This window comes from Synchiropus splendidus, chromosome 16 (genome assembly GCF_027744825.2).
Source record: "Synchiropus splendidus isolate RoL2022-P1 chromosome 16, RoL_Sspl_1.0, whole genome shotgun sequence".
Classification (NCBI taxonomy): Eukaryota; Metazoa; Chordata; class Actinopteri; order Syngnathiformes; family Callionymidae; genus Synchiropus; species Synchiropus splendidus.
Window position 1 is genome coordinate 20448826 of NC_071349.1, and position 17465 is coordinate 20466290.

The window sequence follows — 17465 nt, forward strand, 5'->3', positions numbered from 1 at the left end:
GTGAAATGACACAAAGCCATGTGATCGTTGCAAAGATATTTATATGTCAACAAAAAGTCCAACCAGCAGCAGATGGAGGTGCAAGTCATGCTTGTGAAATTTACGTAAGAAAAAACTCGATGTTGATCCAAACTGTTGAGAAATTTGGAAAAACTGTGCACGTCATGAATACAATCCTGAGTAAAATAAATGTAATAAAACCATGTCTAAATATCATGAAATAAGAATAATATATATATTTCCAAATATAAACTAAAGACGTCTAAATGAAAGTATTGCCATCAAATTTTCTAATCCATTTCAAAAACGGCTTTCATGAACAGTATTTACAGTGAAGGGGCGCCGTCACTTCATCATTGTTTCTTTCCAAGAGCTTCTCCATAGTTGGTAACTACCACAGATTTGCAGCTGTCAAGTCAATTCAGTGACTCACCACTGCCACCATGTGTGGCTCATGTATTAAGGCTGAGCGGCTGGCGGCCCTCTGGAAGGCGCTCGTGTGGCCCTGGGGTTCAGGATCACTGCTGTAGACCATGCATGCAATATTATAAAACAGTGAAAAACTCTCAGCAGCATTTGATATATTTGCACTATTTTGTTATTTAAAAAGAAACATGGCTCGGTAGAGGAAGTCCGACATGTTCCCTGCTGTGCCGTGGCATTACACCCTTACATTCAATGTTTTCATACTCAAAACCATTCTGTTGAACTGGCACAACTAACAACTGATGCCGCTTTGTTCAACTGCTTAAGCCATGTGACCAGGTATGACCTTCATTTCTCCCGTCCAACAGAGGAGCAGGATTCCGTTGTTTGGACACCTAATATTGTGCTTTGAATCTTATGAGGACCTGGATGTCAAACCCTCTGTTTCGCTATTGTTTAGTGTCGCCTGCTTCCTCCACTCATGTCTATGGCTTGTGTGTGGAGATGGTCTATTTGGAATGGCAGTCAAATCTGCTAATAGTGTTTGACTTGGTCCAAATGAGGGGTGTGATGAGCCTGGCCATGTAACGCCACATCGAGGACGCGGTCCGGCCGTGACAGGGCTCATGTTGGCCCGCTGCTTCACAGCTGCAGGAAGGAGCCGCTGGGCCAGACACTCCCAGCAGGACCTGATCCGTCACTCTTCTTGTGTCCCACTTCCCATGGACGTGGAAATAACAGGAGCCTGGGCCTTTCCTCGCCGGACATGAGGATAAGTCAACCTGATGGATGTTTTGACCGCACTGTTTTTACATGAAACACGGACACGGGGGACAGACTGGAGCTGTTTTTGAAGTCGTCAAACATCGGCGAGCTGCTGACCCTTTTCTTCTCCTGGCATTGTTGTTCTAGTGGGAGCAGCTTTGTTTGAACGTTTCTCTTTCAACATCACAAAGCCTGAACCGTTGAAACTCCCACCAGATGAACCCTAGTTTAATTGAAGGTAGCCTGAAGAGGCGTAAGCTCAGCCAGTTTGAGATCTTGATGGTGTTGTAGTCAACTGCCCAGTGCCCCACGTGTCGCCTGCTGCTGCCTTTCTCAAAGCAAAGTGATGGATTATGGTTAGGTGAGGACTAGACACGGACCAGCACCAGTCAGCCCTCCTTCAGTCCATGTTCCTGACTCGGTTCCGATGGGTTGGGCCTGAGTGAACCTCTTTGGCTTTTTGCCAAACTCCTAAATAAGTCCACTTTAACGGTGTCTGAGCCCCGGCCTGTTGGCACGGTGGCCAGTGCCGTACTCAACCAGGAGTTCTCCGTCCCGCAGTGCCTTCACTGGATCAGTCAACAGTTAAGCAGCATCCGTCTCCATCACGGGCCGTTCTCACGTGCCCCAGCATCTCCTGGCTTCCTCACAAGCATCAAATCAATTCCTGGGGTTTTTAAGAAGTCAATTCCCCCCCACGCCTGACACCATAACCTCTGTTTTGACCGACAGTTGAATCTGCAGCACCAGGATCATCATCTGCTCTTGAGATGGAGGCCACAGTCAGAGCGTGGGCTGAGCCTTTCATAGCTCCAGAAATGACCTGCTTCTCCTGCTCATTTCCGTGCGGTGTGAAAGGGTGCGACACCACGCCCGTCCCTACTGCTCGGTGAATACCTGTGAAGAGCTGCAGATGGGGCGGCTGATGGAGACACGACAAGGCCGTTCTCTTAACACCAATTTGGCAAATATCTGTGTGACTTGTGGTTTTTGAAGTGGCGGCCAGCAAATGAAGCCCTGATGAGATGCTCCCATGGTTTGTGAAACCCTCTGCTCAGACCGATGACATGCTCTCCTGACATCAGGCTCCATTCTGGATGCATCATTTGCACCCGGCAAACATCATTCGCTTGACTTTGTTCTGTGTTTACTTCCAGATGCAGACGCTATTTGCGTTTGACGAAGAGGAAATGGAGATGAGGAACAAGGTTGTGGAGGATCTGAAAACAGCACTTCGTACTCAACCAATGAGGTGAGAGTCCCGGAACCCGGTCCAGTCCCAGTGGGTAGAATCCAGTGCATGAAAGCAACGCTAGGCAAAAGGAAAGAAGTGGTCCACAAGACGCCTGCGAAAGGAACGTCTGACTGATTCAAATGACCCAATGTATTTATCAAAATGTCTCAAGCAGCTGTTGGGTTTCATCGCTCAACCACAAGGAGACGTTCATGGATGGCGAGCGCTAATACAATCTTACCCCCCTTTTCCCTTCTTTCAGCAGCTCCTCTGCTGCCGTCTATCGCTGGGTGCCAGTTGTGTGATGTCCTAGTCTGGAGCGCAGCGCGGGTGTTGAGTTTTCTCAAGGCTGAGGCTGGGAGTGCAGATGGACAGACGCTCAGAGCAGCATTAGTTTCTGGGTCAAATGCCGTTCGTGTGCGGCCAAATATGGACTTGAATGGCTGTATTTAAATAGGGACACGTGATGGCAGTTACAGCGTGGCTGCATCGCTGAGATCACCGCAGGCAGTCGTACTGAGATGGCTGCTCCTGCTAAAATGCTGAGCAAGCATGAAGTCAGTTATCTGGGAGTGGAACACGACTCCTAGAGATATAAGACACATTTGCATGGAAGGACATAAACACGCCTGGCGTGAATTCTTGTAGGGAATAAACTAAAAAAAGGCTGTGTCTCAAAGTGAATACCAGGTGAGTATCTTGTCGCCTTGAGTTTCATTTACCTGGCAACCAACGTTTAAAGTGAAACTCTTGGCTGCTGATCTGTGCCCGGCTCTTCATCCTCCGGTCTAAAATTCTCTCAGCATGGTCCTGTGACCCAAACACATGGTGGCACTGCAGGTGTCAGGAAGACCACGCCTCCCACTGCTGCCAGTGTTGGTGACCTTTCAAGGTGAAGTGCCGTTAGCTCTGATACTCTCAGGTACAAGCGCCTCACCTCTGTGGTAGGAAGCTGCAGAGGGAGATGAGGGAGGCTCCGATCACTGATACCGATCACACGGCTCGACAATGAATTTGTAATCAAAATGGTGAGACCTTCTGTGTCCACGATGTGAAAAAATGAACTTGACATCTTTTTAGTTTATACTCATTTTAATATCCCTCTTCAAGGAAGCAAAAGTAGAAAAACCTTGCAGCATGCAGCAACTCTTCTGTCAAAGGACTGAGCGTGCTCACGTCAGCAGCGCATCACCAGTCTCTCCAATGCAACCGAGTCGAGTTCCCACAGCCAGATTGTTGACTGGAGTCCACTGGCTGCTTTAAAACGCTGCCTGTATCAATAGCAGTTGGGATGATTGGCTGCCACTGCATGCAGATATTTTTCCTCAAAACACATCTCTGCCAGGTCCTAAGAAGTGGAGGACGGGGTTGAGCTGTATATCAATATTCCCATCTTGCTAAATACACAAGAGAGGAGCCCGCCGTTGAAGCCAAATATTCAGCGCTGCAGTGCTTCAGCTCCGTCATCCTGGACTGAATCAGTTATTTCTTTGAGACCAACCGCTGGATTTCTCAGCTGTTTACAGTTACACTTCCAGAGTGCAGTTTCCTCAAGACCAACTGGTTGAGGATTCTATGCCTCCGACTCTTGAAGGTGTCATGGATGAGACGAGAAACGTGTGGGACAGAGACAGCGGGATTAGCAGCAGTCACCTGGCCCGTGGTGGCACTGGGGTGTGGAACTGTGGAGACGGCGTCCTGCTGCAGCCTCGTTTTCTTCTGTTGTGTCTGAGCACAGCTCTCTGATGATGCTGGCTCGCAGTCGCTGAGACTGGGCTGACAGCTGTGTTACCTGTATTCATGGAGGGGACACGATACTCTTCAGAGTAGGTACACAGTCCTCCAGTCACCGCCTTCAGACTGAAGAGGGGAATGAATGTGAAGCACTATGGAAATGACAGCAGTGGTACTGCAAGAGAGCAAGCACAACAACTCTCACGCACACAAACAGACACACGCTGAAGGACATAACAAAGCAAAAGTAGAATATCAAGCAAGAATGAAGGCTGACAAACCGACCTCACCACGAGGGCCAGCGCCTTTAGAAAAGTCATTAAACTCTGAGAGGAAAAGTAAGGTATTTAGGGTTCAAATACAATACCAAAATAATGACACTGGGACTGACTGGTTGAAGGGAAATGTATGGAGTGACCTGGAAAGAGGAAAAACTCCTCAGCAACAAAACCCATGTGTGACGAAAGACAATGGGAATAAACATGAAGTTTTCCTTACGTTAGTCACGTTCACGGAAGTGGGCCGCACCTGAGCTCAGCTCAGATGCGTGTTGAGGACCGCCACACATGGACCTCCTGATATGACACTGGCCTGTGTGTGTCAGCGTTGAAGTGTGTCAGTTTTAGAACCATCAAGTCAAGCCAAACGTTACGCCTGAGAAAGCTGCTGATGTCATGCGACCCATCCCTCCGCTCCGTCCTGGCTGTGGCGCTGCTTCAACCAAGGACACACACTTGAGAGTGCGGCGGTGCTGTGGTGGGACTGAACTCTGCTCCCGACCCGCCGAGGTCACATGCAGCTGGAAACAGCCCACGGCTTCATGCATGACGTGGTTAAGAATTTACACGGGGCACTTTTCTAGTGAAACACAATGGTGCCAGACAATATAACGGCTTTCAGGCGAATTTGTTTTTATGAAACAGCACTTGATAAACGGTCCGTCACGGTGGCCTGTTAATAACAAATAATAACAAATGATTTTCCAGCGTGTTCAGACCCTGGTTAGTCTTGACCCTGTGGGTTTAGTGGGCGACCGGGCTGGAGCTGTCCTCAACATGTAAACACAGACCCGACCGAACCAAGACTCGAGCTGCGCATGTGGCTTATTCCAGTGGACACAAGGCGCCATATGTAGCCTGTCCAGCGTCTGTCAGCACTGGACTCAACCTTGAGCAAGCAGAATCACATGGCTGTTAGGTAACGACTGAATCCTTCAATGAATGAGTGAAAACTGAAAATGAGCCTGTGTACAAAAGACCAGTATTGGCTTTATATTGTACTTGATATGGCATATGTCCTTACGTGTCCAGGTGATTAGAGCTATATTTTTGATGCAGGACAGGACTTGATGATGAACTCCATTGAACACACAACTGCTGGGAATTTGGACATGGAAAACGAAGGTTGGAAATGTCCATCCCTTACCAAGATGTTCAGTGGCATCTTCTGTCCACTGCTGCCTGCCAGACCTGCTGTGCAAAGGAGCTATGATTCCACCCTCTGACACGTCTCCAGAGCTCCGGTGGACGTGGTCGACTGTGCCACTATTTATGAACCAACAAGAACACAAGAGCAGAAGCGTGGCCTCTGAGAATGAACTTGGAATAATAGCTTTGTCGGCATTCTTTCCTCTCCCACCTGCTTCACTGGCTCAAGTGGACCTCCCTGGACAGAACCTGCTCTAGCAGCCCCAACATGATGGGGGGTGAGAGGTGTAACAGAGAGGGCCGCCATGGTCTGCAGGAAGGGCATGAAGCATTCCAGAGTGTCAGGATGATGTCAGCAGACAGGTTGGGCTTCCTGTGATGAAGATGAGAAGCAGACTGACGCTGGCAGACCTGTCCAAAGTCAGCACGAGGCGGAAGTCATCAGGCTGTTGAGGAAGGAAAGGAGAGTCAGAAGGCGTGGAGGATAGCCAGCCATGGAAAAGGACCAGTGTGAAGCTGTAGACCCCTCTGACGTTTGATTGGCTGGAATAGGAATGTCAATCCACCCTGGGTGTGAAAAGGTGGGAAGATGAATGTGACTACACTGCTATTGATGGGCCTGACCTTCACCGAAGCCTGTTTCTAGTCCAGCGGCAGGCTTGCCGTGTAGCTCGCCAGCCTCTTTATTTCTGCAACACCTTTATGTGTCGCGGCGTCTGTTAATACAGAGCGGGTCACAACAGCTGCTGCAGGGGATGAAAACAAATAGCAGAGAGGAGAAATGAGCTTGGAGCTCCACGGATGCCAGACGAGAGGATGCCGACAGAGATGAAAGACTTCCTCCTTTTGGGTGACCTTTGAACTTGTCCAGTAGTGGTGCGTCTGAGCCGCCAGAGAAGCCACGCCTGCCTTGTGAGAGCTGCTGGTCATGTGTGTTCCAGAGCCAAGCCAGGCCCTGAATCTGGGCCACTCTTTTGAAGCGCCGCTCCAAGAACAACAGCACTCCCCTCCTGTTTTCCATGCATCCATCACCAGCACGTCCAGGCTGATTTCTTCTGGAGTATGAAGCCTGCCTCTCAGGACGCCGCCCTGGCTCCAACCTGGTCTCTGCTTGCCAAGCACTTGATGCAGGACGTGTAACAGGTGGAGGCCAACACAGGACTGGCTGCCACTTACGTCCAGACGTGCACGTTTTTTGCCGCCTCTCCACCCGGATACCCCGGCGCTTGAACAGGAGGCGTATTGTTCGCCAGGGTTAAGCGTGTGCACATAGATGCAGTGGCTGCAGATCAGAGGGTTGTGGTTTTGGCAGAGACGCTGCTCATGTCAGGCAGCTTGTACGCGAATAAGCTCATGACTGCTGGATTCTTTAGATCCTTGCACCACTTATCACAACAGCAGGCCTTCCACGCAAACAGAAGCAAGATAAGGAGCTGTTTTCACTAGTCAAAGCTACGGTTGTTTGGTCTTATGAAGGAGGTCTATGGCGAAGGAGGACATGAGGTTTGTAGGTTTGAGAGGAGAGGAAGCAGAGGACACCATTACCACTAGAGGGAGGAGCTGGTCAGTCCTCCAGGTGGAGGGTCTTCATGAAGTCCACAATCCAATGAACCATCACAATCCTTTGCTTTACCAGAAAAGAAATTTTAAAATCAAATTTTCTTGTTGATTTCCCCAAATGTTTGAAATGAATTCTGGAGCCATTGTTTCCTGCCATCTCTGGAGACAGTGGAGTAATAAGAGATCTCTCTGTAACTGGAACTTGAGGTGGAGCTGCTGCTTCTGTTTACAGGTGGAGCTGGTTAGGTGCTTCACATGCTGGTTTTCATGGATCCTCTGGCAGCTATTTAATTCTTCTCTCATGAATTGTTTTTGACGTTAAGGTACATAAACACCAAACGCAACCTGGCAACTGAGTAGACACTGGTTGTCAGTGACCAAAGCGACTCAAGTTGTGTAAAAAAAAGTTGTTAAATCAGCTGTGGTCGCGTCTAAAATGAGTGGAGAGTCAACATGGTCAATTGGGGAGGCAAGGCTGAAGCCTCTACCACTCTGTCTTTACATGGAGATTGGCCGCTGTTGTCTGCTTTTCCACGCTTGCTGATTTGCTTGCCAGCTGCTTGACTTCCTGCCCTTCTTCACCAGGTTTGTGACCCGCTTCATCGAGCTGGACGGCCTCACCTGCCTGCTGAATTTCCTGCGCAGCATGGACTACGAGACGTCGGAGAGCCGCGTCCACACCTCCATCATCGGCTGCATCAAGGCGCTGATGAACAACTCGCAGGGCCGGGCGCACGTGCTGGCCCACCCGCAGAGCATCAACACCATCTCGCAGAGCCTGCGCACCGAGAACATCAAGACCAAAGTGGCGGTGCTGGAGATCCTGGGCGCTGTGTGTTTGGTCCCTGATGGACACAAGAAAGTGCTGCAGGCCATGGCCCACTACCAGAAGTACGCGGCTGAGAGGACTCGCTTCCAGGTGTGACGCCTCTGCTTCTGACTGTTGCTCGATGGAGCTTTTGCTCAGGCCAGGTTTAGCGGTGGGGAGGAATGTGGGGAGGAGTCAAGGGACTCTGATACGTCTGAGGTTGCGATGCCTTAAATACTTGGAGTGGGTCGCTCAGGAATCTGAGGGAGCCAGACCTGAGGGGCGGCTCCCGCGTGTGTCTGTGCTGGTGACCCGAGGTTGAACCTCATCAAGCCTGACCACAACCTTGTCTGGATGATGCAGACGCTGCTGAACGAGCTGGACAAGAGCACAGGTCGCTATAGAGACGAGGTCAGTTTGAAGACGGCCATCATGTCCTTCATCAATGCTGTGCTCAACGCTGGAGCTGGGGAGGTCAGGACCCACCCACCCACTCACCTGACTCTGGAGCCAGCCAGCACCTCCAGCTCTGACCACTTTCCTTTGCAGGACAACCTTGAGTTCCGCCTCCACCTGAGGTACGAGTTTCTGATGTTGGGCATCCAGCCGGTCATCGACAAGCTGCGGGAGCACGAGAATGCAACGCTTGACAGGTGAGGATTTTACCGGAGGGAGATATTTCTGCTTTACTTTCAGCCGCCTTGGTTCTTCCCAGGCATCTGGACTTCTTTGAGATGGTGCGGAACGAGGACGACTCGGAGTTGGCCAAGAGATTTGACTTGGTGAGTGCAAGTGGCTGCCAGAGGGATGAGTTTTGAGTCTGACATCTCCTGACAGACGCATGTGGATACCAAAAGTGCCAGTGCCATGTTCGAGCTGATCAAGAAGAAGCTGAGCCACACGGATGCCTACCCACACCTGCTGTCCATCCTGCAGCACTGCCTGCAGCTGCCATGTGCGTGAGACTCCAGTCTCTCCTTCATCAGACTTGGACGTGGCCTTGGAGAGTGAAACCCATGTCCTTTCAGATAAACGTGGCGGGGGCAGCATGCAGCACTGGCAGCTCCTGGACAGAATCCTTCAGCAGATCGTGCTGCAGGACGACAAGGGAGAAGACCCCGACTTGTCCCCTCTGGACAACTTCAGTGTCAAAAACATCATCCGACTGTGAGTAGCTTGCTCTTGGAAATGGTTGCCTACTTGAAATGTTCTGCTCAGCAGGGTTCATGACGACACTGCAGTATAGCACTGTAATAATCACTTTGTATCACTGCACTTGACCAAAGATTGTGACTCACGGCACCTGGAGTGTCATGATGTTGCTGTGTACGGTCTGTGGTGGTTTTAGAAAGGCCGACCCAAAACACGAGCTGGGAGATGCTACATACCAGCAGAACTTGGTGAATGTTTTTGAAACACAGGTTTGATGCACTTGCTACAGTGAGCAATGGAAGAATGTCATGTTTAATCTCCGTCTGTGCCGCTCCACCCCCATGTTTGGAAGAAAGTCTGCGTGATGCAGTGGATGGCGGTGATTTTTGGAGACTTCAAAGACCAGTACTGACACAGCAGAAAGCCAGGGGGTGTTAGGCACGTCCATGATCAGACCTGACTGGCTTCCCAGCGAGGCTAACGTGGCTGCAGAATGTGAGCTCACTGGAGGTGAGATGAAGGTAGCAGCAGGGGGTCGGGCCAAGAGTCGGAGGAAGCTGGGATCTGAGCGTGGACTGCCATGAAATCGGAAGCCGGAGATCAAAAGGAGGGTGCAGTAATCGCATTAAGGAGACGGTGGCTGGTGTTTAGATGCCTGGAAGTCATTCATTTGGCCTCCTGTAAAACTCTGCTGTGATGTAATGTTGAGGCTGGTGACTCCTTCAACTTGTCTCCTGATCTCTGGCCAGAAGCCACCTGCTAATACACTTGATAACCCCTGGCTTTATGGAAGTCCATTCACCATTTCTTTAGCACTGAAGGCCACCGTTCTGCCGGCAGGTGCTGCCTCTCGCTCCAGGCCAAGGTTGGCTTCCTGACTCACCTGAGGCAGTAAAGTTGCTGACCTCCAACCCTAAATAGCCACGTAGACGTAGTGGCTTGGCTGCAAATGAAATTCGTCCCTCATCTCTGCATGTCGCCTGCTCTCAGCACAACTATGATTTTTCTGCCGTGTCCTTTCAAGTTGCATGCTGCAGCCCAGTCATGCTTCCTTAAACTCCTGCAAATGGCAGAAAGAGATGCGGAGCCGTCCTCACGGCGGCGCCGGCGGCCGTGGCGCTTTACGGCCCAGGAATTTGTGTCTCGTGCCGTTTGGTGCTCAGAGGGAGGCTGGGTTAAAACAACTGTTAAAACAAGCTGGAGACCAAGTCGTCCATCAAATGTGGTCACCACGGCGACGGCTCAGACGTGTGTCTGACCTGAAATGAAGCGCGGACTCAAATCTCCGCTCATGTGTGGAGGTGCAGGGCCACGAGGGGATTGTTCCTGTGCGAGTCACCTTCAAGAGCTGGGACCTCCAGTCCTGCCCCTGATTAGGATTTATTTTACTTTTGCCTTGCTGGATGGGGGGGATGGAGGCGGGGCTTGGTCCTTGGAAAACAGTTTCTGTTGCTCGCTTGGGTCCAGGTGTAGCCTTGACAGTCTTTAAATGCCAGACTGTTTTACGATGATCAGCGAATACCGTGCTTTAGTACCATGTGTTCATCAGCTTCCTATACATCATGTTCCCGACTCTCTGGCACTGCAGCCAGGCACAACATGCTGCTCTAAAGTGCACCTGTCTGCCGCCCAGCGTCAGACCAGACTAGCACCACACACACCAGACTGTGACCCAGAGCTTCCAAATCTAAGCAGCAGAATGTACGTTTCATTTCCATGCGTATGAAAGACCAGGGTGCCGTCATTAGGTCTGTACACAGCTACATGATCACACTTCAAATGGAGGTTAATTTAGGGTCTTGTTTCTTGATAAAAGCTCACCTTTGACCTTTCTGAAATGTCTCTTCCCCATCTCCAGCCATGACTTCCATCGAGGCTCCAGGTTTCACTTTCCACTCTTCCACTCTCCTCTGAGTGAGCTTCCCCCGCGCTCTCCACCTGACCATGTAAACCTCTGTGGGTCCAATAACAATTTCCCATTCACCCTCACGATCAAAGCCACCCGACTCTCACGCCACGTCCGAGCTAACATCAGCCATTGTCTAAGTGTTCTGAAGGCCCGCAGCTCATTAATGCTTAACCCAGCCTGGCCAGGACTGGAAGCCATTTTCTGCATCTCTGTTCTGTTCTGTTGCCACAGGTTGGTCAACGAGAACGAGGTGAAACAGTGGAGAGACCAGGCCGAGAAGTTCCGCAAAGGTAGGAGAGGCTGGCGGTGGAGGGTTCCCCAGCTCCTCTTGATTGTTCCTCACTTGCTGTCCATCAGACCACGTGGAGCTGATGGCCAAACTGGAAAAGAAGGAGCGCGAGTGTGAGACGAAGACCCAGGAGAAGGAGGACATGATGAAGACTCTGAACAAGATGAAGGATAAGCTGCAGCGCGAGGGGGTGGAGCTGCGCTCAGCCAGGGAGCAGGTTCTGGACCTGTCCTCGCGCATCAATGACATCGCTGTAAGAAGCGCTGCTTTCTTTAAACCCACTGATGGAGCTGAGCTTCTGCTCGCATCATCCATGTGTCTGTCATTTTAAAGTCCAGTTACTTGCCCATTTCCTGGCTCCGTCCCCGGGACACGCAGCAGCACACTCCCAGTCGTGACTGGGACATTTGTCCTGACGGTGCAGCTTCATGAAGCAGAGCCGGGACTCTGAGGCTGCTCAATCTTTGGTCAGAAACCACCTTCTATTGGCTGAGAGTTGCTCTCTGCACCCGCTCACCTCCTGATCACTGATGATAGCAGAGCAATGGCACCATGACCTGAACACCTGCCGCAGGTTTCTGCTTTGGTTGGTTCAGGACTGGCTTCCATTAGATGGAATCAGAGAATTCCAACTCTGAGACTCCCAACTGCTGCCTGTCTGTCGGTCAGTTGTTCAGCCTCGGGTGTGTTCACCTGCAGCCTCAGGATTCGCTCAGTTACTCGGCTTTGAATCAAGACTTTAGTTTCTCACCTCCCTTGGGGGGGTCAACAGATGTATGACGTCAGATCTAACGCTGAACCTCTGCATCCACAGGGTGCCAACGGCTCCTTCCCACAGGCCCCTCCTCCTCCTGGTGGCCCACTGGCTCCTCCTCCTCCTCCTCCGCCTATGATGGCGGGCTTCCCTCCCCCGCCGCCGCCGCCGCCCCCGCCCTTCAGCTGCCCGCCGCCGCCGCCACCTCCGCCTCCACCCGGGGGTCCGCCCCCTCCGCCTGGAGCCCCTCCCATTTTCGGGGCCCCGCCTCCCCCTCTTCTTCCATCCTCTCTCACTCCTGTGACCACGCTGCGCTCCAAGTCCATCCCTCAGCCGTCGCACCCGCTCAAGTCCTTCAACTGGTCCAAACTGGGAGAGGTGAGAGAACCTGCTGAGGACTTGCTCATTTGCTGCTCACTATCACTTAGCAATCGGCAGGTCAGCGCTGGAGCTGCTCAGGTCCCATGGTTCTCCTGCCTTGATGTGTGAGATGCTGCTCCAGGAGTCGTCAGGGCTAACGTTCCCCTCTCTGTGCAGAACATGATCAACGGCACCATCTGGAACGACATCGACGACCAGAAAGCTTACGAGGTCCTGGACCTGAAGGACATCGAGAAGATGTTCTCGGCCTACCAGAGACAGCAGGTTTGGATCAGAGCGCACAGGTCACATGAGCACTGGTGAAGGTGATGTGTGGCTCGGTTGGAGGGCCACAGGGCAGCACATCAAGGAGCCATTGTAATCCAGGGATAGTGGCGAGGTGATCCTCGAGCATCTGTCGGCCGGTGTGGAGTGTGTCACTGTTTCCACAGCTCAGTGCAGAGTTAGGGGTAGTTCATTGAGGAACAGCTGCTTTCCTGAGCCTCACCTTCCTCTGCAGCTCACTGGTCACATGGTTTCAAGCACCGCCGGTGGGCTCTTCTGGCCCCGGGGCCTGGAAGCTTGAGCTTTTGCTTGAAGTGCTAACCTTTGCATGTGTTTTGTCTCTGACTCTGCACTCTGGATTTGCCTGGGCAGGACCTTCTCACTAACCAATCCTTCAAACAGGTGAGTTCCTGCTCGGTTTGCTCTCAAACGCATCATGATCGCACTTTGCAGCTTTACAGCAGAATGTTCAGAGGCAGAGGGAAGAGGTGTCAAAGGTAGAGTTCTAACAAATCTGCTGAAGCATCAGCAGCGGGAAGTGACCGTTGCTTGAGTTAACACCGTAACAGTGTAGGTCCAGGGCAGGAAGAGCAGGAGAGGAAGTGAACGGAGGTTTGTGCCTCAGTAAAAGGTCGCGCCCTGGCAGCAAGGTTCTCAGCTGTCAGTGGGAGTTGTCCTGGGAGGGAGTGCCAGCTTCAGAGCGCTGCCAGGCAGCTGAGCTGGAGCCAGGCTAGGAACACAGACGCTGAGACCTTCTGACCAGCAGGAAAACTGCTCCGACCATAGACATGGAAAGAACGGCAAAAACACATTTAATGCTTTTATGAGACAATATGTGACCGGCCCAAACCAAAGCTGGAGGAATGGCGACTCCTCTGAAGTCCTCTTCTGTTGAAGCCTCTGTGAGGCTGCTGCTCACCACTGGTGACGTGGCTCCAGTGCAATCTTTGGTTCAGGCAGACATCGACCCGCAGCGTGTGACCTTGATTCTTGCTCTTGTTAAAGGCTAAGAGACAGTGGTGGATGTGGAGCAGGTGTGAAGGAAGCGTCCTGGTGTTGCATGAGCTCACAACGTTGGTGTCTTCCACAGAAGGAAACAGGCTCCATAGACGACATCTACGTCAGCACGCGGAAGGTCAAAGAGTTGTCGGTCATCGACGGCAGGCGCGCGCAGAACTGTGTCATCCTGCTGTCAAAGTAAGATGGCCGCCCACCTCCTCTGGCATTTGTGTGCATGACGTCGTCGTACGTGGCTGTTCTGAGAGGGAGTGTGTGTGGCCTGTAAACAGGATAACTCCAAAACAAACACATGTCTCTCCATCCCAACCTTCCCTGAATGAACTTTTCTTTCTTTGGATTCAGTTTCCTACTTTCCTTTTTCAATGGCACTGCCACCACCTCTGGTCACATGACCGTCTCCCTTAAAACCAACTTACTATGACTCCACCAACAATCACATGAGTGTCGTGGTGAGAGAGTGGCTCCATCTGCCGTCTGTGCCAGCGTGTCTAATACGACACCAAACGTGTTGATGGAAGGGCACAGGAGTGGCTGCTGTTTCATCACTCACCGCAGTGTTTCCCCTCCGTGAAGGTTAAAAATGAGCAACGAGGAGATCAAGAGGGCCATTCTGGAGATGGACGAGAGGGAAGAGTTGTCCAAGGACATGCTGGAGCAGGTACGCCGTGTTGACCTGCATGTGTGTGATCTGAAGAATGAATGGAGAGATGTTATGGGTGTGGAGGCCACTGTGAGCAGCCGCTGCTGTGAGCTTGCTCAGCTTCTGATGGAGTGAGTTTGCTGCTGCAGGCCACTGTTGTTCTCATCACACTGTGCTCGGCTCGCGTCCTCGATGGGCACATAGTACAGTGAAGTGTGTCGGTGGATGTTTGTGCAGCTGCTCAAGTTCGTCCCTGAGAAGAGCGACGTGGACCTCCTGGAGGAGCACAAGCATGAGCTGGAGCGGATGGCCCGAGCGGACCGCTTCCTCTATGAAATGAGCAGGTGAGTGTTGGCGCCTGCCTGCTTTATCTCCCACAAGTCCCTCTGCTCTGCATCTGACTGGGATCTGGTCCTGCTGAGGCGTCCATCATCCCTCACTTCAGACTCATCTACCTTCTCTCTGCAGGATTGACCACTACCAGCAGAGGCTGCAGGCTCTCTTCTTCAAGAAGAAGTTTGCAGAGCGTCTCGGCGAGACCAAGCCCAAAGTGGAAGGTAGCTGGCTTCCGTCTTCTGGTAGTAACTGTGACAGTCACTGTGCGAGCGGCCGGTTTCTGCTGTTCAGGTGATGAGCAGTGGTGATGGATGCTGCTCCTCCAGACTCATCTTCTCCTCACTGACGTCACCCCCTCTGGCTGACTTGGGATTTTCTCTTGGGTTGGGTTGGACCAAGTGCTGAGTCACTAGACGTGTGCGTGTCCGGTGCTTCGAACAGAGGCGTGTGTGTTCAGTGTTCCTGAGTCTGTGAGCGGCGCTGGTCACCAGGGAGGGAGTGCTGGAAAAGTCTCCTCCCAAAACAGCCTCCCGAGTGAGGGCCACTGTCGCTGGAGCTGGGTGTGGAGCTGAACTGGCGGTTGGGATTTTGGTTTGAGCTTTCTCTGCGGAAATCCACAGTGTGTTTATTTAGCGGGTGATGGCTCCATATGAGGCCACTTGTCAGGAGGAGGAGTCTGGAGAAGGTACTAACCATAACTGAGAGGTCAAGGGTCAGTGCTAACACTGAGCCCCGACACTGAACTTGACGCCCTTCGCTGCTGAGAACATTGTTGTGCGTCAGTGGTCGGCTTCCCGACACGTTTCCTCCGTAACGGACCGCGTCTGACTGGGCCACCATCAGCAGATGTTCCAGGTTTAGCTCTGGGTTCCTGGTGCGTCACCACGGCAGCCTCAAGTGTCACTATGCAAATGTGGGTAATGACTTTCGCACAAGGGCTTTTCTGTGTGGAGCGAGGGAAGCAGCTGCGCCCTGCCAGAGGCTTCTGCTCTGGTCCTCGCAGGGAGTTTCCCCCACCAGTGCCCAGTTCCAGCCAGGATCCTGAGGGTGATGTCACCTGGCTCTCTCTCTCTCCACAGCCATCCTGAACGCCTCCCGGGAGCTGGTCCGCAGCAAGAAGCTGACTCAAGTCCTGGAGGTGGTGCTGGCCTTCGGAAACTTCATGAACAAGGGTCAGAGAGGGAATGCCTACGGGTTCAAGGTGTCCAGCCTCAACAAGATCGCAGACACCAAGTCCAGCATCGACAGGTGAGCGTCCACTCCTGCAACTTCCGAGGTTGCTTTGCTCATACCTCACTCATCATCCATCCGTTCTTCTTGATGCGTTTCCTCAGGAGCATCACCATGTTGCACTACCTGATCATGATCTTCGAGAAGAACTACCCTGAAACCTTGAACATCCAGGGAGACCTGGGCAGTGTGCCCGAGGCTGCCAAAGTCAAGTGAGTTCTCCATGAAGGTGGTTTGGGTGAACACCACACATGAGTGAAGGAGCCAGAAGACACAGTCATGCGCTGACACCTTGCTTTCCTCCGTCTCAGCCTGGCAGAGTTGGAGAAAGAAGTCCACTGCATAAAAAGTGGACTGAAGGCTCTTGAAGCGGTGAGTCCTGGCTCCACCTGGGATCCGAGTGGCAGGGCGAGGTGTTTCTGTACTTCACGCTGTCTGTCTCTCCAGGAGCTGCACTACCAGCAGAGCCGGACGCGGGAACGCGGCGACAAGTTTGTGGCTGTCATCGGCGACTTCATCACGGTGGCTGGATTCAGCTTTTCAGAACTGGAGGATCAGCTGAGTGAAGCCAAGGACAAGGTAGTGAAGAGTGGAGTTGCGCCACCTGAGCAGTGAAGACATGCGTGGTGGGATCTAGAGTCAGGCGCTTGATTCATGGTCAGCGGTGGAGGACAGCGTGGTCCCTCTGGGAGGCGCAACACCAAGACTCGTCCTCCTCTTCTCACCAACTCCCCCATTGATTCTGGCAGAGTGTTACGCGCAGCGCCATCACCTGTGTCAATCTGAGCTTTCAAAAACAGCGCTTTCACTCACTCAGCATCAACGACTTTGTGGTCGAACACGTGACACGTGAGATGTTTGCCAACCAAGCCCTCATGACGAACCTGAAACGCTGGGACCATGTGACGTGTCGCGGAGAGGCCAGCTCCACTGTGATGCTGCGCCAGGTTCCCATCACAGCACAGACACAGGGAGGCCGACGCCTCTGGCGGGGGTCGCCATGGCAACCAAGCGCTGTAGCTAAAGCACTGTGGCATCTTTCTGTTGTTTACTGCCGCCATTGATACAAAGCTTGGAACATCTGTTTTTCTCGAGTGGATATAGAGAGATGTGTCATCCAAGTGACCCGACCGTGTAATGGCTCAGTCTTGTGCAGGAGTGTCAGAGGTCTGGCTGGCGGTCAGAGAGCGGCCATGTGTCGAGAAGAGAGGCCACCATGGTGTGAAGGGATCTCGCTGACCTGGTGTGTTGTGCCCTCACAGTTTGCCAAATCTGTCAAGCACTTTGGGGAGGACGAGGGGAGGATGCAGCCCGACGAGTTCTTCGGCATCTTCGACACCTTCCTTCAGTCGTTCAGCGAAGCGCGGCAGGACCTGGAGAACATGCAGCGGCGCAAGGACGAGGAGGAGAGGAGGGCCAGGATGGAGGCCATGGTGAGAGCGCGCTCCAACCATACGGTCCACCGTGGAAAATGCCTCAGGGGCCACATGTGGCCCGCCTCCTGATTTCATGTGGCCCCTGACTGCTTGCCAGGGG

At 52.3% G+C, this 17465-nt stretch overlaps 1 protein-coding gene across 5 annotated transcripts in view; it reads left to right on the forward strand.

Moving 5' to 3' along the window:
* daam2 (dishevelled associated activator of morphogenesis 2) overlaps nucleotides 1–17465 on the forward strand; it is a 67828-nt gene that overhangs the window by 42122 nt on the left and 8241 nt on the right. For 4 of the 5 annotated variants that reach the window (XR_008412624.1, XM_053844474.1, XM_053844472.1 and 1 more), the window contains exons 5-25: nucleotides 2349–2443; nucleotides 7732–8065; nucleotides 8318–8428; nucleotides 8504–8607; nucleotides 8670–8736; nucleotides 8792–8909; nucleotides 8983–9121; nucleotides 11247–11305; nucleotides 11373–11557; nucleotides 12119–12436; nucleotides 12596–12703; nucleotides 13076–13105; nucleotides 13794–13900; nucleotides 14297–14381; nucleotides 14601–14707; nucleotides 14832–14920; nucleotides 15779–15947; nucleotides 16034–16141; nucleotides 16241–16301; nucleotides 16377–16508; nucleotides 17192–17362. Coding sequence is in view for 4 of the 5 variants with exons in the window: in XM_053844474.1 (XP_053700449.1) it covers nucleotides 2349–2443; nucleotides 7732–8065; nucleotides 8318–8428; nucleotides 8504–8607; nucleotides 8670–8736; nucleotides 8792–8909; nucleotides 8983–9121; nucleotides 11247–11305; nucleotides 11373–11557; nucleotides 12119–12436; nucleotides 12596–12703; nucleotides 13076–13105; nucleotides 13794–13900; nucleotides 14297–14381; nucleotides 14601–14707; nucleotides 14832–14920; nucleotides 15779–15947; nucleotides 16034–16141; nucleotides 16241–16301; nucleotides 16377–16508; nucleotides 17192–17362 (2697 nt within the window). In the remaining variant the exon portion in view is untranslated. The remainder of the gene's footprint in view (nucleotides 1–2348; nucleotides 2444–7731; nucleotides 8066–8317; nucleotides 8429–8503; nucleotides 8608–8669; nucleotides 8737–8791; nucleotides 8910–8982; nucleotides 9122–11246; nucleotides 11306–11372; nucleotides 11558–12118; nucleotides 12437–12595; nucleotides 12704–13075; nucleotides 13106–13793; nucleotides 13901–14296; nucleotides 14382–14600; nucleotides 14708–14831; nucleotides 14921–15778; nucleotides 15948–16033; nucleotides 16142–16240; nucleotides 16302–16376; nucleotides 16509–17191; nucleotides 17363–17465) is intronic. The other variant, XM_053844475.1, reaches the window with a different exon arrangement.